Below are 24,122 nucleotides of genomic sequence, written 5' to 3'. Positions count from 1 at the left end.
CCCCTGCTCAATTTTAGTGTCAACTCTGATGAGCCCATGTTTCAGCAAAGCAAGAATCCTTGGCATGGTTAATAGTTTAGAGAATAGGTTTTAGCAGTCATTGCAAATGTAAACCTCCCTTTTATCCTTCTTCCTTCCCTCCCCTCACTCATAACTTTCATGGAAATCATTTTTGCATAATGGCATCCTCAGGGAAAAGGTGTCAGAAAATAATGAGAAGATTTGGCAAAGTTACAAACTAAGAGATATGTAGAAGATCTCAAGGGGATTTAGTCTGCAGCACTGCCAGAGAGATAGTGCGATAAATGCTTCACTGATTACTGACTTCTATGAGTCAGTGGGGAATCAGACTTGTTTTTCTCACTCTTCTTGTCGATAAATTGAAGTCCTCAGCCAGGAACCTTAGTTACAAGGTAGGAGGGATGCTAGAAGTATTGGCGCAGAGCTAGGGCACAGGCAACCTCCCAAAGGTAGGGAGGTCGCATTAAGCCTTTGTGTGTGGCACAAGTTAAACTATGCATGAGGCAGAGATGAGTTTGGTGAGGACCTGAGAGCTTTGGCCACCTGCAGAGCTGAGCATATGCTGGGCATTTGGGAGAGTCTGTCATGCTGTATGTACTGCACATGTAGGGGTGGGACCTGGCACTATGGAGGCATGTGTACACTTGCGTGTGTGTATGTCAGCAGGGTGTCTGAGGCTCCCTCATAATGAAGTCAGTGGCACCTAAGAAGTAATTCTGCTGACATGGGCTTCAGCACCATTGCCCAGGAATAAGGCATTTAAAATGCTCCCACCTGAGACAGCATCCCAAGGTGGACAGGATGATGAAGGAGAAGCAGCTGGGATGTGGGTGGCGGGAGAAATGCTAGAGCATCTGGAACAACACTAGATGCCTGTGTTATATCCAATTACTCACACTCATGCTAGCTGGTGTACTCACACCCCCCCCCACACACACACACCCCACCCCCCCACACACACACCCACACCCCACACACACCCCACACACACACACACACCCCCCCCCCGCACCCCCCCACCCCACCCCCCCACACACACACCCCCACACCCCCCCAATTCCACTGAATGCACTGGAGCTCCTTTGCCTGGCAGGGGAGGTTGGACACCATCCACATCTGGCTGTCTAGGACATTTAGGACTCAGCCCCCAAGTGAATCCACCTCCCTCCCAGCTGCCCAGGTCTTCATTAGCAGAGCCCTGGCTCCTTCCTTGGATCAAAAGAGAAATGCTGAGATCATCTGCCCTAACAGCAAACTCCAAAAGGATGCCAATTTCATATCTGAGAGCAAGAGGCTGGTTAGCATTATCCTTGCAATGATGAGAGCCCATCCAACTGCATTAGCCTGCACCCCAGTACCATACACTGAAACTAAAATGAAATGTATGTTGTATGAGACCACAGTGCTTCCTTCAAGATTCTGTTGTAAAGACAATAATGACAAACCCTCAGCAGTTTAACTACTACTAGTCTAAGGATAGTAATTACCTGTGGCTTGGGTTGTTTTCTTCTGTTTCATTTGGAAGGCATGCTTCAGTCTCATGCTATTGCTGATTTACCATGGTTCAATAAATGTACACAGAAAATAATAATGAACGTCTAAGTACAACGAGGGGAAAAAAAATGATCTATTAAAACAGCATGAGATACAGACAGGGTCTTTAATTAGGTGAACTGTAGGTGAGTGAAAAGTACGTTCTCTAAGAAGGAATTACTGAATGCAAAATATTGTACGAAGGAAAATAATACATTGGGTTTTGACCATTTTTTAAAAACTAGATGTTTTAGATAAGAGTTTCAGGCAGGTGATGCAGCACTGACAACAGAAAGGTGTGTTTGCTACTGTTTAAGAGACATAATTTCAGCTATTGGCTTTAACTCTTAGATTTTTCAAGTCAGTAACTACAGAAATCAGTTTGGAAATTAAATACAAAGGCAAGATACTGCTCAGAATTGAGCTGATTATACAGTTTAGTATTTCATGATTGAAAAAAAAGTTCACAGAGAATGATTTACACGGTCCTGATGCTAACAGATAGTCCAGTCAGACAGACAAACTGCAAGAGATGCTTGGAAGTTTTCCATATGAATGGTTATTTTTAATGGGAAATTCAGCTTTCTGCAAGAAAAATGAGAATCACCCACACTGGGAAAATCAAATGGTAATGAGTAGTCTCAGTTGCATTGACCTAAATGGAGCTGACCTAGAATGTTTCATTTCAGTTCAGTTCTTCAGAAGACGGTGTTGGCTTCCTAGCAGTGAGCTCATTGCTTAAGGGTAGGTGTAGTTCAAGGGCCTAGTCCTTCTATAATCCATGTTTCTCAGAGAACGACAGCAGTTTGGGTGTCTTATCAGCATGTGCATTTCCAAGGAATTCAGTAAACAGAAAAAAACCCCCACCATTTTATGTTGTGTAACAACAAATAATTTAATCTCAGTTTTTTAAAAAATATAGTTTGGGACAAAAATAGAAGTTGAAAGAATAGCATCTTCTTTGGGGTCAAAACTCTGAAATTTGCTCCTTGTGGCAACAGAGCTACCATGATGTTGCCTCTCATCTCCTTGTTTAGGTTGCTGTCACTCAGACTGCTAAAAAAATCCTAGCTCTGCAGCCCTTGTACTGTTCTCTACAGATTGTAGCACGTACCACAACTTTTAATAATATTATTAAGGCTCATTTAGCAACACAGAGACTGTTACAGCTAGGATGATTAAGGTGGCTAGCCAGCTATGTAGTCATTGCATCCCTGTGAATCATTGCCTAATGCAAAGGACTAGCAGGGGGTCTTTTTTCAGACAAGTTGTTAGGAAAAAACCTTTATTCTCTTCTGTAGGCCTGCCACGTGCAAAGCAGTAAGTGGCGATTCTGAAGCTGTCACTTGGCCTGGAGCTAAGCATAAGCGAACTAGGCAATTATTTAGTGCAGCAAAATGTGGGACGTTAAAAGAGCCGTGCCCATGTCAGAGCCCAGAACACCAAGCTGGGTGCTGCCTTTGGAAGGCCAGAGGGTGCACAGTCCATCTAGCTGTGGGGCTGACGGGCAGCAGTGTCCCTGGGGCAGCGGGAAGTTTGGCTCCCCAGGGACCAGCCCCAGGAGCTCTGTCCCAATTTTGCCTCTTCTTCCTCCTCTCCCTTTTCTGTGGCAAGGGGCCATTGCTTGGGCTCGTCCCAGCACCACATCCTACTGGTGGCAAAAAGGTGGTTTTGCCTCCACTGGTAAGAAACTTTGACCAAACCTGAACAAAAAGGTCTTTGCTGTTGCAAAAGAGCAGAGAAGCAGAACGTTCTTTAAAATGGAAATGCACACATAAAGACTGCTTTGCACAACGCCTTCTGTAGTGTTGGAGCACTTACCTCATTTTGCTGACTTGAAGTGGGATGGTGTGCAGGCTTTCTTGTTGCGAAGAGCTTACAGCTTTTTGCCTGAGATTGTCCATAGATGACTATTCAGTTACTCTTGCACAATCTAAGTAACACTTAATTCCTTTCAGTCACAAATTATATGCTTCTGCTTAACAATAGGAGATACCAGCCTCAGACTTTCCTCCCTAAAACCAAATTTAGCAATGAGACATGCAAATGGGCCAAAAAAAAAAGAGCTGGTTCAAGTCTCTGAAATAAATCCTTCTCATATCTGAGAATGAAGAAGGATCCGAAGAAGAGTTATCTTCCTCCAGCTGTGACAGTCATGGCAATGAATTTCCTAAATTTAGTTCATAAAGTCTTTCGTATGGTATCAGATTCTTCAATAAAATAACTGCTTTAGATGCCAGAGATTTTGTACATAATTCCTGTACTGAAGAGGTGTCACTGCCTCTTCTTGTGGTCCAGCAAAAACATGCAGCTCTTCTACTGCTACCTAGAGGTGCCTTTCATACCAGAGAATGGTGTGGGTGAGGACAGTGGATGGGGCTGTGGATCAGTGGATTCATACCAGTGGATGGATGGAATAACTCTAACCTTCCTTCCTCCCCGGCTGGCCCCAGCCCACAGCTGACTGTGGTGGGCACAACAAAAGCGAGATCGTAGCTGCCATGCGCTCCTACACTTTGGACCAGTTCCAGAGGTACCACAAACAGCACTTTTGCCACAGTTCGTTCAAGTGGATTTGCTTATGTTTCTGTCGCTGAGCGATAGGCATGATCAGCTTTGCGGTGATCAGGACTGCTTAATGGAATATTTGCAATAGTCCTTTAAGAATCGTTCACGTTATTAGGTAGACAACATTTTAGACACAAGGTCAGACATATAGAAGGACTGCATTTAGTAGTCAGAAAGCAAATTGAGAGCAGTTCAAAAAATGATCATGTTGACATGATGTGAGTGCATTTGGCTGCTCACAGAATAGGATTATTCTTTGGGTGCTTATCATGAGTGGAGTGCTGGCACTTGTATGTAGGCATCCAGCAAATATTGCAAATAACATGTTCAACGTTGCTAGATTATAGGTCTAAGCATAAGCATCCTTGCCATATGTACCCACTGAAATGATGAGCAGGTGTCCACTATAAACCCGAGTATTGAGTTGCAGAAACAGCCCTTTGGTGTGCAGCTCACTCCTGTACTGTTAACTATATTCCAGAATTCATTAATTGTTTCTGTAGCGTCCTGCAGGGAGCTCAAAATTGTTTGTATACAGAAAAAGAATTTCTAGGCTTGTTCACGACTGTGTTTGAAGCAGTATGTTATTATTTCTGAGAGAATGAACTAATCAGTGACACAAAATTATAGTTTGCCTTCTTGGAATAGCATTCCCTTCAAAGAGGGTACAGAGAACAATGGAGCCTCAGAGGGTATTTATAACAGAGAAGGAAACACTATGAGTATGCGAGACTGAAGTCTGTGCTTTTTGTGTCACTTCTATGTTCTGATACAGGCTTCCTGAAAGCTGCTGCGCAAATCACTTTGGACAATAACTTTCTCATTATTCAAGTTCCCCATTCTAACTGAAGATAAATTCAGCACCTAAATACTTTTCCATTTTTACTTTTAGTCCATTTGCAGCTGTGTTGCTCCTGTCAATAGGACTAACAGTGATGTTCTGCTGACAGCAATGCTGAAAGCCTCCGAGCCACTCCCTTGCTGTGTTGCTACCGCAGTGCTGAGGATACTGCAGAAGAACAAGGACCAGAATGGATTTTAATATGAAATTTGAAAAGAGAGCATGAATGTGACTGGCTAACAATGTGAGAGGCCATTTTAAACACAGATATCAAGCTGTACTTTAAGAAATGCAGAAATGCCTTTTACAAACAGAAGGTGTTAGGGCAGATGATGTGATGGGGCAGGAAATGCAGGGACAATGAACAAAGAGAGGGCATCATAAAAGCAAACTCCTGACATTTAACATCATCCTGTTCTGTCACTGCTTTTTGACTCAGGCAGTCTTCCAGCTTTCAGGTTTTCAGTTTGCATCCAAGGAGTGAACATCTGGACTGTTCAAAAAAGAACTGCTGGACTGCAGAAGTGATTGGTCAAGTACATTTGGTCATTCATGCCATAGTGGTCCATGGTGGACAGCATTAAGGGGTCGCAGCCACTTTTTCTCATCACGTTTGTTGTTGTAAGAGTTAAGTTTCTCAGCTTCAGCACCAATTCTTACAGACTATGGATTCCCTTACACCTGCTACAAAAGCCACTGGAAAAATCAGATGGAAGACTCCATTGCAGCCATCCAACTTGGCCAGTTCAAATGCAGATAAGGTCACCTTCAGTTAATAAAAGTTGTGGGAGAATCTCGTTTACATCATCAATTAAAAGCATTCAGAAGTTTTTACAGCCCTGAGTATGAAACTCTGTGACAACCCAGGATCCTGCAATTTCTGTCTGTTTCTCTCCCTCATGAAATAAAGGTCATGTATGGAAGTTAGCATTGGTGAAAGTGAATTTAAGATAATACTGTGTCATCATTTTATTAAAAGGTCAGTTAAAAATACCATTAAAAAGATAAGTGAAAAAATGTTAAGTGCAATCAGCTGTTCAATATTCACCCCTCAGCAAGATTAAAAAGGATATTCATGCTTTTAAGTTTCTTTAATAATCAGTTTCTTCTCCTCCTTGGAAGAAAGTCAATATGCTAACTCAGAATTGAGCTGTAGGTCAAAAGTGGTTTTTTTTGACTGTTAAAGCCTCAGAGAGGAAATATTGCTAATGAAGAGGGAAAATATCACTTAAGAGTTGATCAAGAGGAAATCTGTTTCAAGTGAACAGTTTTGAATTGTATAGAATACTTGCATACATTTCTATATTTATGTAATACTGGCATGGGAATATAGCAATACAGCTATACTTTTCACATCACTGATTTTCTGAAGTTAGTACTGGTGAGATGGTTTTGTATGGCCAGAAAGTCTTAGAAACTATGTGTGCTGATGAGCTATGTCTGGTTTTATTCTACTGGTTATCCCTCCCATGGAACACTATTGCACAGTGAGGATTACAAAGAGGTTACTGGGGTTTCCTTCATTTAGCATGGAGGGCTGAGCTCTCTGAGCCACACTGCCCAGCATGACAGCCACAAAAGAGGAGCACCAGCAGAAAAGGTGGTGGTGGTGGGGAACAATTTCTAGTGCTTAGATGGATTTCTGCCAGGACTGGGACCAAATGTGTAAAGCCTGAGCAGCAACTCTGCACCACGATGCACAAAGGTTGGGTGAGGAACTTCAAAGAGGGTTGTTGGTGAGTAGGATGGTGCCAGTGGGAATGTGATTGGGAAGAGAGGCTGCAGCACAGCTACAGCCTTCAGCTTCGGACAAGCCTCCCTAAGGCAGCAGAGCAAGGCCAGCAAGTGCCAGGCACTCACATCTCCTGCTACAGCCCAGGTGGGGAGGCTTCATACCACAATCAGGCTAATCTTTGAGTCCTGCTGTGTACCAATCCAACAAAAAACTATTACTAAGCTCACTAACCTTCTTACTCTTATCTTCCCAGCAATCTGGACACAGAAGAGCTCTGCGGTAAGTTCCTTCTTGGGCAAGAACAGTATCTATGCCTGTGGCAGACTTGTGCAAGTAAACATATCATGTGATAAGATTTTTTTTTTTCTGTTTAATCTTTGTAGCTCCAACAGAAAATAACTTCAATTGAAAGAAATCCCGGGAAAACACAGATGACTTACAATCTTTTCAGACTGTCAACCATTCCATTAAGAAATTACTTAGAAAATATTTTTCCTAATACTTGTGTTCTCTGATTTTCAAGATATGTTCTGATATAAAAATAGACATAACTTTTACCTGACTTCTCTTTTATGCAAGATATTTTTTTTTTCTAGTTAGTTTGTCACTTCCAGAGGTATGAGTGCTTTTGGCAATTTCAAAAGCAACGGTCACATTAGTACTCCTAGAGTAAATTCATCCAGTACACTGGAAGAAAATTCATTACTTCCCTCCAACTTGAGTCAGTGAAAACAGTAAAGCTCTATTATCCTTCATCACAAAAACTCCTGTAAGACCTAGAATTTGGCTCAGTTACCCATTTCTGTACCCTGTTCTGGGCTGTGAGTCATTTCCCCACAGCCCTGTTTGCTGATCTTACAGCACCTGATTTAAGTGTGCTGCTTACAGCAAAAAAACAAGTCACAGAACATTTCTGCAAGTCCTCCCACAAAGTGACAAAGAAACCCTATTATACTTGTCAGAACTATCCTATTTCTGAGGGAAAGATAATAGGCTGATAAATTTTCCAATAGCCAGCAACTCTGAAGACCTGCAAAGGTTGAAAATACTACCAGCTCATTTATCCACCCACAGAGTAACTCCACCTATGACCAGGACCCCACTAAGCATCATCTCAGCCTGTGGCTTATAAACATATAAGACTCAGCTGAAGTGAATTGGGCTGTGATGATTTCTGCTGATTGAGCATCTGGCCAAAACTATATCAAACTGGCCAAGGAAGGCAGATGCTTTAGTTCCACAATGGACTTGCTGCTTTGATGCTGCGCTGGCTCACAGGTTTGCTTGGTACTTGACCCCACCAGGAACCTTAGGCTGGCCAGAGAGAGGGCTGAGGGGGCTGTCTGCCCTGCACTGGCTCTGTTTGCTGTCTGCTTTGACTAAGCATGGCTTGCTTCAGTGGCCTTTTGAACCTTTCATAGGTTGCTGCTGGGGTGTTTCTCATCTGTGAGTCTGGTACTGAGCTGAGGCAGCTCTTGCTAAGCTATCTCAGTGCACCTCAGAAATGAAGCTTTGCTTCCAGGGTACTAATTCATAACACATTTTCATTCTAAATCAGTTTATTCAATCTCTCAGCAATATCAAGTTATATCGCAGTGTTCCTGAAGCCTTATGCTTTCATGACTGCCCTGAGAAGCTCATGCTGATCTCTTAAAAGCCTCAAAGTATTGCTATTTATTATTTCAAAAAGCACCCATCTAATCTTGTTCTTCCTGTCTGCCATTTAGATGTTGTTTTTCATCCTTGTTCAGGTGATCTGGTGTCTAAATGCATTGTCTAACACAGTGTCTGGCTTTCCACATAATTTTCTTTCTTTTTCACACTTTTTTCTTCCTGTGTCTCCCTCTATTGGATTTTGCTGCATCAACCGAATGGGAACTTGGGTCATGATTTCCCAAGTTTGCCTCCAGCACCTGTTGTATGACTGAGTTATGCCCTCAGATTTAACATCAGCTCTTTCTGTTAAAACACACTTTGCTTTGAGCAGCTATGCAAGGGCATCCTGCATCTTACGTTATTTCCATTATTTTTGTTAGAAGTATTTTGCATGCACCATATTTGTTGAAAATATAATCATAGCACCTGGCACTAGAGCTTATCTGGCAGCTCATGGTCTCCATTTCTCAGAGAGAAGCAACCATTCTCAGCTGACCTCAACTCACAACAGCTCCCACTTGATCTTACCTCCTCTAATGGCTTTACTAGAATTACTCATTTTTGTAGCAATATAATCAGATTTAGTACATACACATGAAAACTTCATCTCCTGCTACTAACCCTAAAGTAAACTATTAGACTGAAAACCTAGTTTAGAATAAAACTGCAGATACTTTGGGAAAAAGTCTGTTTCAGCATTCAAACTGGTATTTTAAATTTTTGTCAATTTGGCAACTCGTTTATTGAAAGAAAATGTTTTGAAACACTGATTTTGATATTTTAACTACTCCAGGAATGATTTTCAGGGGAAATAATACAAAAATAATAATAAAAAAATCTTTTCATTTTAGTTCTCATTCATTTTATATATTTAGATAGTTAATACCATAACTGAATTCAGACTTTATAAAATTATTTAATGAAATACTGGTTTTTCAGGTCATTAACAAGTGATGTGGGTTTTCTTCTTCTTTTAGAATATTTTTCCCAGCACTTGGGAGAGTATGAAAATGTTCTGTCTGTCTTGGAAGACTTAAACTTAACCATACTGAAGGCAATGGACAAAACAAAGAAAGTAAGTAAAAACTGAAATTTTCTTTACATTGTATATTTTGTTTATTTGAACATGTATCCAGTATTTTTTGTATCTAAGTAGAAGTTCTTGCAAATAGACATGTTTGTATCAAAAGTCCAGTAGGACAAGGCTTGCCAGAATGGTTCAGTCTCAGAGCTGGAAAGCTCTGTCTGCAAAGTATTACAGTTTGGATATAATCAATATTGTCTTAGTAAATGATCTGAAAAATGTTCTTCCAATTGTGGTACCAAGAGGTATTGTGGTGCCAAATGTGGGTATTATCAGCATATCAACATGTGGAAATAGTCTGAATTTGAAAAAATAATTGTGGTGGGTTGACCCTGGCTGGATGATCACTCCCCTCCTCCACCAGACAGGGGACAGAAAATATGATAAAGGCTCGTACATTGTGATAAGGACAGGGAGATCACTCAGCAATTACAGTCACAGGCAACACAGATTCAACTTGGGGAAAATTAATTTAATTTATTACCAATCAAATCAAAGTAGGATAGTAAGAAATAAAGCCAAATCATAAAAGCACTTAACCCCCACCCCTCCCTTCTTCCCAGGCTTAGCTTCACTCCTGATTTCTCTCCCTCCTCCCTCCAGCAGCGCAGGGGACAGGGAATGGGGCTGGGGTCAGTCCCTCACACGCTGTCCCTGCTGCTCCCACCCTCAGGGGGAGGCTCCTCACACTGCCCTGCTCCAGCCTGGGGTCCCCCCCACCGGGTGCCATCCTTCAGGCACAGCCGGCTCCAGCGTGGGTCCCTGTGGGGTCACAGCCCGGCCAGCAGCCCTGCCCCAGCCTGGGCTCCTCTACCCATGGCGCCACAGGCCCTGCCAGGAGCTGCTCCAGCGTGGGCTGCCCGTGGGGGCACAGCCTCCTTTGGGCACCCACCTGATCCATCGTGGGATCCTCCATGGGCTGCAGGTGGATATCTGCTCCACCATGGACCTCCATGGGCTGCAGGGGACAGCCTGCCTCACCGTGGGCTTCACCATGGGCTGCAGGGGAACCTCTGCTCTGGCTCCTGGAGCACCCCCTGCCCTCCTGCACTGACCTGGGTGTCTGCAGGGCTGTTGCTCTCAATCTCACTCCTCTCTCTGGCTGCAAGGGCTGTTGCACAGCAACTTTTCCCCCTTCTTAAATACATTGTCCCAGAGGGACTACCGCTATCACTGATGGGCTCAGCCTTGGCCAGTGGTGGATCCATCTTGGAGCTGGCTGGCATTGGCTCTGTTGGACATCGGAGGAGCTTCTGGTAGTGCCTCACAGAAGCCACCCCTGTAGCCCCCTGCTACCAAAGCCTTGCCACGCAAACCCAACACAATTTCCCACCAAGAGCAACTAGAGTTTGGCTGGGCTATGGACTCCTAGACTTAAATGAAGGTCAACCATATTGTCCCCATCACTCCAAAATATCTCCATGTCTAGATATTTTTAACCCAACAGACTGGCAGATAACTGACTCCTGCGAGGTAATTGCAGCATAATTTCTGCGTACTTTGTTGCCCTCTGTGGTCTGAAAGGGCTGTCCACCCCAGCTTTCTTGAACTAAGCTTTTCTGTAGTCTGCCAGCCCTGCGCTATCTGAAAGTGAAAATACTGAGACGTCTATGGGAGAAAACATTCCGGTGCCTCAGCAGGTTCAAGAAACTTTGAAACCAGACTTCCTTGGACCATTCTGGGGCCGGATCCCAGCAGCCTAACCAAACTAAATAGAACCTGGAAAGACAGGAAGCCCTTAAGGGTGTAGGAGCGGTTCATGCCCTGTTGCTTTACGGGAAGGTGCTGAGCTAAAAATGCAGAGAGACAGATACAGCAAGGAGCATCTTTCAGCAGGTAAAAGGCTGAGTTGCATTTGCAAGCAACACCTTAATACAAAAAGCATCTTACTGGAGGATGCTAGGGGAGCTACAGTCCTTCTGTTTTGGTCTTTTGTTACTGGCCTTTTGTGTTTTAACCTTAAACAAGGAAGGGGAACGCATATCTGAAGATTTTTAGAAGGATTTGTGGCATTTGATATTTGATCATTTCTCTCCTTGGGATGGAGAGAGTCTGCATGAGTTACTTACACAGTAGTGTAAGGACAGATTAATCATTGGCGTCAGTTGTTGTTACTGTACCTGCCAGGCTGATATTTTCCTGATCAAAGTACAAGCTGGGATAGTTCTGTTTATCTTGTTTCTACTTCATCTTTATATGCAGGAAGCATTAACAATTAAAGACACAGCAAAACTTTACAAATGCATTGGAAGGCTTGTTTGTTTAAGCCTATTTTTTTCTGACTTTTTTTTTATATTAAAACGCAGAAGTGTATTTATTGTCTTTATTAAATATTTATTACCCAAATAGACAATATTTTCAGCGAGCTGCATTTTTATTATATTATAAGTAGCTTGCAGTCACATATAAATACATTTAAACTTTGCAACCCAGAGCACAGTAATAAATTCTGTCATTGAATAATGACATAGATAAAAATAGACTAGTTTTTTTAAGGTGCTTGACATTTCCATTCTATTGATGTGTGAATACTGGAAATCAGAAACTTACAGACTAAAGAACACGTCTGAAGTTATCAGGCCATAAAGCTGCAATTTGTCAGCTATTCAGTAAGAACAAGTTTTGCTCTATCATTTTTATTTCTGGTATAAAACAACCTGCTGCTGGTGGTGAACTATTCTGTACTCAGTAAACTAGCAAAGGTTGTTTAATCACCAAACATGTAATTTTCATGTGAAGCAAAGCTGAAAATATAGAAGTATTCAGGGGTTTAAACAGGCATCTAGTGGTATTTTAGAAAACCTGGGGTATTTGAGGATGTCCAAGATGTCTGCACGGGCCTGACAAATAGCATGCAGGACCTTTAGGAGACCCGGGAGCAGGATGAGACCTCCTTCTAGGGCAGCAGCTGGAAACCAGCTGGGTTTCTGTAGAGCACCAGACTCCAGTTTAGGTACTTGAATAACTCTGAGGTCTCTGAAGGGTTTTTCCCAGAGGAGCTGTCTCACAGAGGAAGAACTGATGATGGCTTACCCTGACCTGACAGTGCCTTTTTTATCAAAGCCATAACACCCATTTGAAGTTCCATTTTCTTTCTTTCACCAGCTGAAGAGCACTCCCCTCTCCTCCTGTCTCCTGCCTTCCCTTTTGCCAACTGCATGGCGTCATTTTACAGCCAGGATGTACCCTCATGTGTCCCCACTGTCACTGTCACCTGCACCGTGAAGGCTGGCAGCAGAGGCTTGCAGGGAAGCAGGGACCATTTTGGATTGTTTTAACCCCCCCCTGCTCCAGAGGGCAGTTTATACTGCAGTGTTGGTGACAGTCTAACCACAGCTGGCTGGTGGCCAAGCGACCATGCCAGGGGGATTTCAGGGTGGGACATGCTCCCTGCTCCGTGATTTCAGTGACTGCTGGCTTGAGCCTCACCTGACCTGTTAAGTCTGTCATGGATCTGACAATAGTCTTGACATACAGAGCACCAGCTCTTCAGTCACTGGAGTGACAGCTAAAGTTCAGACTGTCTGCACTGGCACAATGATGAAGTGGTGGGAACTGGGAATCCCTGAGCGAGCACCTGAGCCCAGCAGAGATGCTTCCTCAGTGTGGTTTCTTTTTCACTGCAGATGCAGAGTTTGTGTGGCACCCATGGAGGCCACCCTGTCAGCTGCCTCAGAAGTGACTTAAGGCCACTATACCTGTTGTAAAAGTAATCCAACCTCCAGCAGCAAAAAGCTTCGTATCTACACTGTTTCTTAGGTTATATTGTTTATATGTATTAGATGGTACATTTTAATTTCAAAAGGAAATAGTGCAATAGATTTTTTAAGTAAACTGAAACTGTCTTTTATAGCTAAGAGTGCTTATAAGACAAAATTTTGATCCAGTGAGTAAGACTAGAGCTTCACCCTGTATAATTTTATATCTGACGTGGAAATCCTGTAACTATAAAGCAACAGCAACCTCCTGGATGGATTCGGGCAGGACTATTGTACAGCTACTAGAAAGCATTTATGAACAGCAAAATGAAATATTAAAATCTAAAGTAAAGGGAACATCAAAATAACCAAGGACTGTCAGCACAGTAGAAAATTGTTTAAACAAATCTCGAAGATTCTCCCCTCAATGTGTTTTTCTGTCTCATCATCCTTATTTCATTGTTCTCATTCCATTTCTTTACATCTCTTATTCCTCACAAGTACAGCAAACCCTTTTTTCCATAGATAAAAGCCAGGCTTAGGATGGAAATGAAAAGCCTAAGTTTAGGATGAAAATGAAAGATAATTTTTACTCAACAGAGCAATCAAGTTCTGGAATAGTCTTCCAAGCATTTGGGGGCGAACTGCTTTTTACATGTTGCTTGCAAAAACCTAGAAAGGGGAATGTGTAATGTGCAACAGCAAGATGCTGGATTCAGTGACTGGGACAGCATGTGTCAGTCAGTTCTTTGCTCCTATGAAATCATTCATTTCTGTGCTTTGCTCAAAAACACCCAAAGCTAAGTGAAATTAATGCAGCTTCTTATTACTGGGAAACCTCTTGAATAGTCTAAAAATAGGAGCTGGTCAAATTAAAAAGATTATAGGAGCTGAAAGAGTAACACAGGGACATGCAATTTAGTTACTGATGGTGCATTTACAATAATTATGTAAATTAATGCACTCTGTGAGGTAGATACCCATTATAAACCAGAATACCTAGATCTTTTTAATAGCCCATTTGAGTAGTAGTAACAGCAGCGATTATGCAAATTATATTGCAAAACAAAATAACTGGGGAAAAGGTAGATAAGCATATGTCAACAATAGAGTTCCACAACTAACATGTGTTTGAGCAAAAAAGAAGTTTCAAGATTTTTTTTTGTTTTCACAAAATCCATGTTAAATTTTCTGACACCAGTTTTTGCATGTGATTAGAATTTATTAACATTTTTCACAGAATCAAGTCTTGTTCTCTTTGAAATAGCGATTTTTACAAATGCACCTTTCACAGTATGAACGTAATGAGTAGCTTGTGTGTAGGAGTAACGTAAGGCAGGTATTACTCAGTTTATCCTGATTATTAATTTTCATGCATTGGCTTTGAATTTACTTAATTTGTTCCTTTATGTTTATCACTACGTTTTTTTCAGTTCAGTGTCAAACAAAAATCATAGAATCACAGAAATATTCAGGTTGGAAAAGACTTCTCAAGATCAAATCCAACTGTAAATCTAACACTCCCAAGTCCACAACTGAATCATGTCCCTAAGTGCCACATCTACATATTTTTTCAATACCTCCAGGGATGGTGTGTCAGCACTCCCTGGGCAGCCTGTTCTAATGTTTGACAATGCTCTCAGTGAAGAATTCTTTCCTTATATCCAGCCTAAACCTCCCATGGTGTAACTTGAGGCCATTTCCTCTTGTCCTGTCACTTGTTACATGGGCAAAGAGACCATCACCTGCCTGCCTACAGCCTCCTTCAGTGAGTTGCAGAGACCAATAAGGTCCCCCCTGAGACTCCTCCTCTTGTCCAGGCTGAACACCCCCAGCTCCCTCAGCTGCTCCTCACAAGACCTGTGCTCCAGACCCTTCACCAGCTCCGTTGCCCTTCTCTGGACACGCTCCAGCACCTCAATGTCCCTCTTGCAGCGACGGGCCCAAACCTGAACCCCGGATTCGAGGTGTGACCTCACCAGTGCTGAGTACAGGGGCACGATCACCGCCCTGGTCCTGCTGGCCACACAGTTTCTGATACAGGCCAGGATGCTGTGGGCCCCCTTGCCCCCCCGGGCACACTGCTGGCTCATGCCCAGCCGGCCGTCAGCCAGCTCCCCCAGGCCCTTCTCCCCCAGGCAGCTTCCCAGCCGCTCTGCCCCAGCCTGCAGCGCTGCCTGGGGCTGCTGTGACCCAAGGGCAGGGCCCGGCACTGAGCCTGGTTGAACCTCCTACAACTGGGCTCGGCCCATCGGTCCAGCCTGCCCAGATCCCTCTGCAGAGCCTCCTGCCCTCCAGCAGAGCAACCCCCACCCTCAACTTGGTGTTGTCTGCCAACTCACTGAGGGTGCACTCGATCCCCTCATCCAGATCACTGATAAAGGTATTAAACAGGACTGGCCCCAGTACTGAGCCCTGGGGGACATCACTGTGACTGGTCACCAACTGGATATAGCTCCATTCACCACCACCCTTTGGGCTCAGCTGTCCAGGTAGTTTTTCACCCAGCAAAGAGTACGCTCATCCAAGCCATGAGCAGCCAGTTTCTCCAGGAGATGCTGTGGGAAAGTCTGTCAAAGTCTTTACTAAAGTCCAGGTAGGCAATATCCAAAGCCCCTTCCTCATCCACGAAGCAGGTCATCTTGTCATAGAAGATTAGGTTCGTCAAAATACCATAGCCATCTCCCATCTTGATGTTTTTAAGTGGATAAAATATCCAAATTCCATTGGAAATGAAAGGCCAGAGTAAAGAGTTACTAATTTTATTATTCATTATAAAGAAATAGAAATCTGTTCAGGATGAAGAGCACATAAAGTGCTTGAGCTGCAGTGGTACCATTCAGTACATTTTTTCTTTTGGCCATGGATGACTTGACCTAAATTCCTTGGGGGTTTGGGCTTTTTTTACAATTCCCTAATTTTTTATGAGACAGGCCAGCAGGTGGTTTGAATTGGAGTCTGGATCCTTTTTGTATAAATCCATGTAATCAACTGTTCAGCAGCTCCTTGCTGTAAATGCAGCTGAAGAGAGGAATGCTGGTGATAGTGTGAAATGTATCATGAGTTGTACCCTACTACAAGGCAGAGAGGACACTATGAATAAACAGCTATTTTTATCTAGGGACATTATTAAATGAAGTTTTAGAATTTCATTTCATAGGATTTTCTATCTATAAAATTTATTAAAGATTGTGACTTAGTGCAAATGAAGTCAAACACAGATAAATTCAAAAAGCTGCAAGTGATGAATTTTGAGCAGTTGTGCAATTCCAGAGATTCACCCCTTCCCTCTCTTCCTAGATCCTTATCAGAGTAATGAAAACTCTTGGGAACTTCTTTGATCTTTTTTGTGGAAGTCTTGTACCTACTGGGTCAGAAAGAGGCAATGTTCAAAATTTTGCTGGTAGCAGAGATGATGTGTTAAATAGAATTTAAAAAGCCAAACAACCAACCCTTAATTAAGTTAATATCCATACCTTTAAACATAAAAATGTGTAGAAATAACTTCACAGCAGAAAAAATAAAATCATTTAACCTAGCCATTCTCCTGCAAATACCTGTGAAACCCACCAACAGCTTTGATGTTTTCCTTGTATCCTTACAGCCTTCTCCCAGGAGCAATGGCATTACACATATCCTTGCTACCTGCTGAGATAAAACAGTTTCTTGTCTCTAAGCTATGTGGTGCACTTAATAGCAATTAAATAGGAGTTACTTTTTATCTATGCATGAATTTTGTACATAATATTACTGCAATAAGAGTCTATGACTCCTTCAATAATGCCAGTAAAAGAAAAGTGATAGACTTTTCTGTTCTGATACACGCTGTTACAAGTGTGCGTCAATATTCTCCTATAATCGCCCATGGGTGCCCATTTTATTTCATTGCTCTTTATGTCAGCACTGCAAGTGTTTAGTAGGATTGTCGCTGTTCCAATTCCCTAGGCGGAATTTAAACATGTAATTTATTCCAAATATAATACTTCAATAAACTTGTAAAGCTTGTGCCGCACTCTAAAACTGAAGTTGAATCTATTTAATAGCTTAGCAGGTAATGCCTTTACTCAGTCTTACAGTGAGGGTGCTGTAAAAGTTGCATTTGTGTGAAGTCAACACAGTGCACATCTCTGGATCTGGCTTCTGATGAAATTATGATTTTATTCTGACCCTGTTCTGATTCTGTCCTACAGTCTGCAGAATTAGATCTTACGGATTGAAATTGAAAAGCCTTGATTTCTTTTTCATTTTAGTAGTTGTTCTGACTTATTTTTTATCCTCAATTTAAAGTTGTAAACCAGAGTGTTGTTCCACTAATGTAGGACCTAAACACACAGGGCAGGAGACATTCCATAATCAAGGGAAATTTAAATAGATTATTCCTTGCTGAGTTTTACTCGATGATAACTACTTTTCATTTGTCCTGAGGGTATTTTCTGTAAGGATAAGCATAAATAATTTTTATAAAATCATTTTCATATGAGATATAAAACAGGAAAAAGAAATTGGCAGAGTAATATAACACTAATAACTAACTACTATAATGTTACAAATAAAGTACAATAAAGTTATAAAGTGTTATATAACAAACTACTAGATAGCGAAATAGCAATATAGAGAGGGGGGCAAGGGGACTAGATTTGTTCAACCTGGAGAAAAGGCTGAGTGAGGGAATATGTAAATGTATTATCTAAAGAAGGGTTATACAGAAGACAAAACAACACTGTCTTTTTCAGGGGCACATAGCAAAAGCACAGGAGGCAACAGGTACAGTTTGTGGAAGGGAAAATGCTGACTAGACATTTGGAAAATAACTTCGAGCACAGAGAGTGCAACAGTGGACCAGAGAGAGAGCGTAATCTCCATCCTTGGAGTTATTCCAAACTCAGCACAGTCCCCGTGCAGCCTGAACAAGTTTTGAAGTTGGCCCTGCTCTAAACAGGAGGCTGGACTAGATGACAGCCAGACATCCTTTCCCACTAAGTCTGTGGAGCTCTTGCCCGAGCTCCTACCCATTCTGAGAGATTTCAGAGTTATTTTTTGTCCCAACCAAGATTAGTTTGCTTGCCCCAAGTAAGCAAACACAGGTATCTCCCTCCTTCCCCATCTGAAGGAGCTAGTTTTCTGTTCAGTGGATCAGCATGGTGTCCCGTCACCCCAGGGGAGATCATCAGGGCTGGCCCCAGGGCTCGAGAGGGTCAAGAGAGTTGCTGAACCTGTGGTAGCCCTGAAATGTGGATTCCCTTAGGAGGTACCTAAGGTCTGCCTCCTCAGCCTTTATAAAAGGAGAACCTCTTCTGCAGCTTTTAAGATAGCCGTAAGCCAGTTTTAAAGGCCATGGTGACCTTTTCTGCAGGGAAATTGCTAATTGTGTATTTTCAGTTGCATTAATGGAAACTCCCATCTTAGCTGCTCACAAAGGTCACAGTCATCTCTTGATGAGGAAGATGTGGAAAATTACCCTCGTTCACTCACACTCAGTAAAACTAACAAACGTAATATGTTAACACAGACTTACTTCATCTGGACTGCCCAAACTGCTGTGCAGTATAATGTATATGCTAATGAATGGTAATTTACAGCTAATGAAATTAAAGAAACGGACCATTTTTCTAGTTTACACACAGATGCTATCAGCGGGTGTCATTATTAATTGGTGTCAGTATACTGACAATACAAATGCTAGGCATGCCAGTTAAGCTGATTCTACCATAGTATATATTTAATAAATTTATATACTTTTTTTAATTCATAATTAACATTTTCTTTCTTCTAGTGTGATCTTGTACCAGTGTGCCTTTAGTAAAATGCAAATGAAGGCACTTTTCTGTAGGAAGTAGCGTGGTGAAACAATAACAAAGCATGGCTGTAATTCCTCATTGCTGAGAGATGGAGTTGAGGTTTAAGTTGAATTGTAACAGACAATCTTTTTTCCTCCGTAACTTAAATTATAATAATGCTGACAGTTGTATATGTTGAATACCTTCCTCTAGGATCTTTGAATAATTTTAGAAGGACTGGTAGGAGTAGTTATCTTTCAGTGGGCAGGAGTCAAAGTTGCCCAACATTGCTGTAAGCTCAGGACTGCTGGCCTCAGAGCCATTACTAAAAGAAAAATACTGAGTAGTCATTTGCCCAGCTGGCTGCATTAAGAAGGTTAAGTAATTCTGCATAGAAGAGTTGTAAACACCAACATTTGGGTAAAATATACATAAGGAAAAAATCTTTGATAATTCCAGACTCCCACAGATTGTTAGCATGCTGCCTGCCTAGCCCATCATTACAAAAAAGCTCTGTGTACCTGATAAGGTAACTCCAAGCCATATTTAAAGATCACAAGGACCTGTTCCACAGGGAAGCCTTTAAATGTAGAACTTAGGGGAGAACAGGGCGGGAAGAGAAAAAGACTAAATCCTGGTGCAGTGCACAAACCTGAAGTAGCTCTGATGAAAAAAAAACCCACCTCAATAACTTTCAGATGCAGGAAAGCATTTCTGAAGAAGCCAAAAAGCAGCAAGCCTCAGACAGTAGCAAGTATTACACAGCTAACGTTTATATGATACCCCCCATTAGCAAGGACCCACCTGAACGGTTTGCAAAATGAAACAGCATTGATGTACTGTTTAAGTTGTAATTCAGCATGCCAGTATCAGATTTACCATGATTATGAGCAGGAAGCTATATGGAGGTATCTGTAGCATTAACTTTTTGGATGCCCGGAATTTTAAAACACTTTGATTATTTTCCTCTTGTGAGGTTGCTTTGGTATTCAAAAACTTACAAGAAATGGTCAGTTCTGTACCGTTTTGTTCACTTACTTCCAAGAGCACTGGCAAAAGCTGAAAAATTAAAATATAACCTGGATTTCTACTCCAGGGTTTTACTTAGCTGTCCATGCTACACAGATTCACACACATTGTTCTAACATGCCACAGAGAATCAAAATTTTTGGAAATTAAGTGATCTTTTTAGGTGCACCAAAGTTTCAAATCAGTTACAATGGAGACAATTTAGAGGAAAAAAACCAGCTTTCCTATTGCATACTAAGATTTAGTAATCATAAAGGTTGCCATAAATGTTATTTATAGGACTGATGTGAGTCTCTCAAAAGGTGAGCTACTCAAAAGGTAGACAGCCAACCTCCCATGAGTACCTATTTTAAAAATGTGTAAATAAGAAATTATTTGTCAGAGGGTGGCTCTCACCTGATTAATCTGAAGACAGAAGAAGTAAATATAGATGACCATAAAGCTCCTATGTAATTAATTTCTGGTGATTTATGGGTCGTTTAACATCTGAGGTTTCTGTAGCAGAAGTCTTCCAAGAAGAACTAACAATAACATGCATACGTTGTGAATAAATTGCTCTTATTAGAGAGCAAAATGCTTTTAAAGTTATTATCTTAGATCTTCTATTTTATGTTTAGATTTCAAAACATCCCATATTTATGTTCTGATTGCAAACACATACTTGCAAAAATTCTAAGTCAAAAAGGCATTTCAGCTGTAATTCACACTGGGAAGAACAGGGAAGAGCTTAAAAATACCCATATGCATTGCCAAAAATACTCAAATGGGTTCTCGGCTAGAGGAGGCAGCAACACCATTCAAATGACAAGTTTTCTTTAAAGCTTGGAGATAACAGACCATCTATCTTCAGATGCAGTGACCAGAGAAATCTTATTCAATGCACCTCATATTTTATGAAACCGTTTTAGATGAAATGGTACCCAAAGGCTTCCAAGATCAGCTTAGTGGGTTTTCTGCACACATAAACACTCTAGAGCATATGAAAAATGGATACCAGCATACTTTCATCCAAGTAGGAGGCAACAAATTAATTCAGACTTTGAGATGGAAGTGCATTTTCCTTCTCTGTTCCTGATGGGAGCTATACACAGTAAGCAGAGGCTCTAGGGGTCTGCTCTATCCTCTTTATTAAATTTATTAACGAGAAAAAAGCAAAGAGGATGTTTATATTATTGTGTAGGTGACCCCCCTCATACAGCATTACCTGCATGTCACTGGGGTTTGTAGATCTGGGATTGCCAGAAAAGTTACAAGTTGACTCGATCCATGGAAATATGAATCATTGGGCCAGGGAGAGAGCAGGTATAAGAATTTTTCTGAAATTATCTACACAAAATAGGCATAAATATTTTCGAACACATAAAATATATTGGAAATGTTGTTACACAAAGAACCATTACAGACTGCTAAATATAGGTGCAAACTTTTCTAATAACCAAGCTCCAACTCAAAGAACATTTAGACATGCATTTCATGTAATTGTGAAATATACAGATACATGGTTTCAAAAATAATTAAACAAGTTAAAGGAACAAGCATCAGTCAAAGACTGTAAAATTCAGGAGGCAGTCTCTGTGGCACAGGCAGTCCGTCAGTCAAACTGCTGGTGGAGTTTTCCAGGGGGAGTATCACTAAGCACGTGCTCTGCTCAAAGGCTATTCCCGTAATCACCGTCAAGAGACAGGGCAGACGTCTTTTCACAAGAGTGGATGGGAATAAAAACTTTAAATTGATTTCTGCATTTGTCAATATGCGCTGGCTTTTCCACACTTAAGAAGTAATGTGGTACTGCCATCAACTGGAGTTAAGAAATCTAAGAAAAAGACGTTTTTTTGAGTAGAATCTATGCTGTGCCACTGTGTACCTGGGCCTCTCTCAGCTTGGGTGGGATCAGTGTCTACACCTGGAAATTCAGAGGACTTTTTGTCCAGAAACATGAAGGTTGCTTACTCAGTTTGCATGTATAAACATGAGAACATCCAAACTGCTTCCTTTCTGAATTAAGTCTAAATCTCTCCTGGCATATTTCTAACTTAGTAGGCAAATCCTTACCGTTTGTTTTTTGGTGTTTGGTTGTTTTTTTTCCCCTCATGTGATTTTCAGGGCTATCAGGAAGCTTCTAATTTGGAGCAGTTTGTGACTCGCTTTCTTTTGAAGGAAACACTGAACCAGCTTCAGTCCCTCCAGAACTCCCTGGAGTGTGCCATGGAAACCACGGAGGAGCAGTCTCGGCAGGAGAGGTGAGAAAACCTGTCCAGCTGCAGTGAAGGGGGTGAAGAGTCAGGTCACTGTGAACCTCCAAGGCCATTCTACATTTCACCCAGCAACCTGTTGTAGGGAGTAACAGCAGAAACAAGGATACACTTTTTGTTCCATATAGGAACTTACTAACAGTTTTCCTGAAATTGAATACAGACAGGTTCCAATCTGATCCTGTGGTCACTGCATGTAGAAGGACCTTTTTGTCACATCCTAGGCTTTGCTCCTTTGACTTCTTTTTAAATCCATTGACTAATATCAAATGCAAAACCCAGACCACTGCAATGTGAAGAGCTCTGAAATTACTAAGATGACTGACTGTCTCCTTGTCTATTTCTTCCAGCTTTATTTTATTTTTTTTTTTCATTTCTGGTTGCACAACTGTCTGAATGTTAAGAGGAGAAATACTCAGGCTCTTGCTTGTTACAGCTTCTTCCTAGAACACAGGGTCATAATCTTGGCTAACATCTAACTCTATCCACTCTCAATCACCTGGGTAACTTATATCCATCAAGGGTTTAGCTGAATTTAATACCATGACGTCATAGGTGAGGGTTTGTAGGATCAAGGATCAAAACATTTTTGAAAGGTACTTGGCTTTATGGATTTGTTTTCCTTAGTATGGTATCGTTAAAGATGATGGGGAAAGTGAAATACAAACTCTAGTGTTTCATGAACAAATAAGATCTTAACATTTCATATGTTTTAAAATGCATTGCTTTTTCATTCTTTCTTTTGGAAATGTTATTTTCTTGTTTGTTTTGCTGTTGGTTTTGAGCTCTCTGAAGTTCATGAATAATACACTGGGGGTTTGCGCCAGCAGCTTGACCACAGGAATCAAGCAGGTTTTGAAAGGCTGAGTGTGCACTGAGTGTGCACAGTATCTATCTATCTATCTATTATTTATTTATACACACACCCGCACACCCCTACCTTCATTCATGCCTACGTCTTTCCAGGCTCACCAGACAACTGATCGGAGAGAAAGAAGTACTGAATGGCCTGTTCAGAGCTGGAGCCTAACTTAGATGCTCTTACGTGCTCTGGAGTAATCACTGACTTCTTCTCTGACTTGCCTTTTAGGACAGACTCTAGAAATGCAATCTAGAAAGACCATCTGAATGCCTCAGACTACATGGTTGGGTGTATAGAATGGGGTAATATGAACATCCCTTTTGCTGCCAGCTTTCCCGTCTGCGTTGACTGGTAGGGTATTGTGGAGACTTCCTTCTCTGGTGATATCAGTACAGTTGTCCAGAAGTATCCTCTTGGATGGGAATCTGGTTTATGGCTAAGAAAATGAGAGAGAGTTGTGACGCTGTTATGCCAAATACCATCTTCCCCATTTTTTGAGGTAGCAACGGAAAAGCCAAGCAAACTCAGTACTTTAACTACAGCTATTTTTGAGAAAATAGTTCCTAGTGCAGATGCCCCAGTTCCTATGTAAAATCATCTTCAGTTGTGTTTAACAACTCAGGGGCAAACTGTCCGAATCAAAATACCATCAAGACACTCCTAAAGTAATTTAAGAGTGCTCACAGTGGGGAACTGCCATGATTTGGCTTACTGTGAAGGGATCTTATGCTGCAGAAAATACCATCTTAAAACATCCCCTTAACATATTGTTTGAGCTTTTGGTGACCCTTCATTCTGTGCTTCAAGAGACCTGATAGCTTTCCAAAGCAGTGACCTGGGAATTATTTACCGAACTGTTTAGGCTACTGTCTAATATTCTTTGCAACCACTCATAGAACTAACTGTTTAAAAGTAACCATAGTCCTGGTCCTTCACTGCTCTCCAGCTGGATGATGAAGGAGAACCATATAGAGACAGCCTTCAGTCCTCACACAAACTATCAAGCTTCAATGACTGTCATCATAGTACAAATTCGTCATTTCTATATCTGCTGTGTTTCAATACT

General features: G+C 41.6%; 1 protein-coding gene across 3 annotated transcripts in view; it reads left to right on the top strand.

Moving 5' to 3' along the window:
* Nucleotides 1-24,122, top strand: part of NECAB1 (N-terminal EF-hand calcium binding protein 1) — a 66,679-nt gene that overhangs the window by 26,041 nt on the left and 16,516 nt on the right. For 2 of the 3 annotated variants that reach the window (XM_055706160.1, XM_055706159.1), the window contains exons 4-6: nucleotides 6,952-6,977; nucleotides 9,332-9,429; nucleotides 22,046-22,182. In XM_055706160.1, coding sequence (XP_055562135.1) covers nucleotides 6,952-6,977; nucleotides 9,332-9,429; nucleotides 22,046-22,182 — 261 coding nt within the window. Of the gene's footprint in view, nucleotides 1-4,897; nucleotides 5,943-6,951; nucleotides 6,978-9,331; nucleotides 9,430-22,045; nucleotides 22,183-24,122 lie in introns of all 3 variants that reach the window. The other variant, XM_027814249.2, reaches the window with a different exon arrangement.

Source organism: Falco cherrug, chromosome 3, assembly GCF_023634085.1.
Source record: "Falco cherrug isolate bFalChe1 chromosome 3, bFalChe1.pri, whole genome shotgun sequence".
Taxonomy (NCBI): domain Eukaryota; kingdom Metazoa; phylum Chordata; class Aves; order Falconiformes; family Falconidae; genus Falco; species Falco cherrug.
The sequence above is the reverse complement of the archived record's forward strand: the minus strand, read 5'-3'. Positions and strand labels throughout refer to the sequence as shown.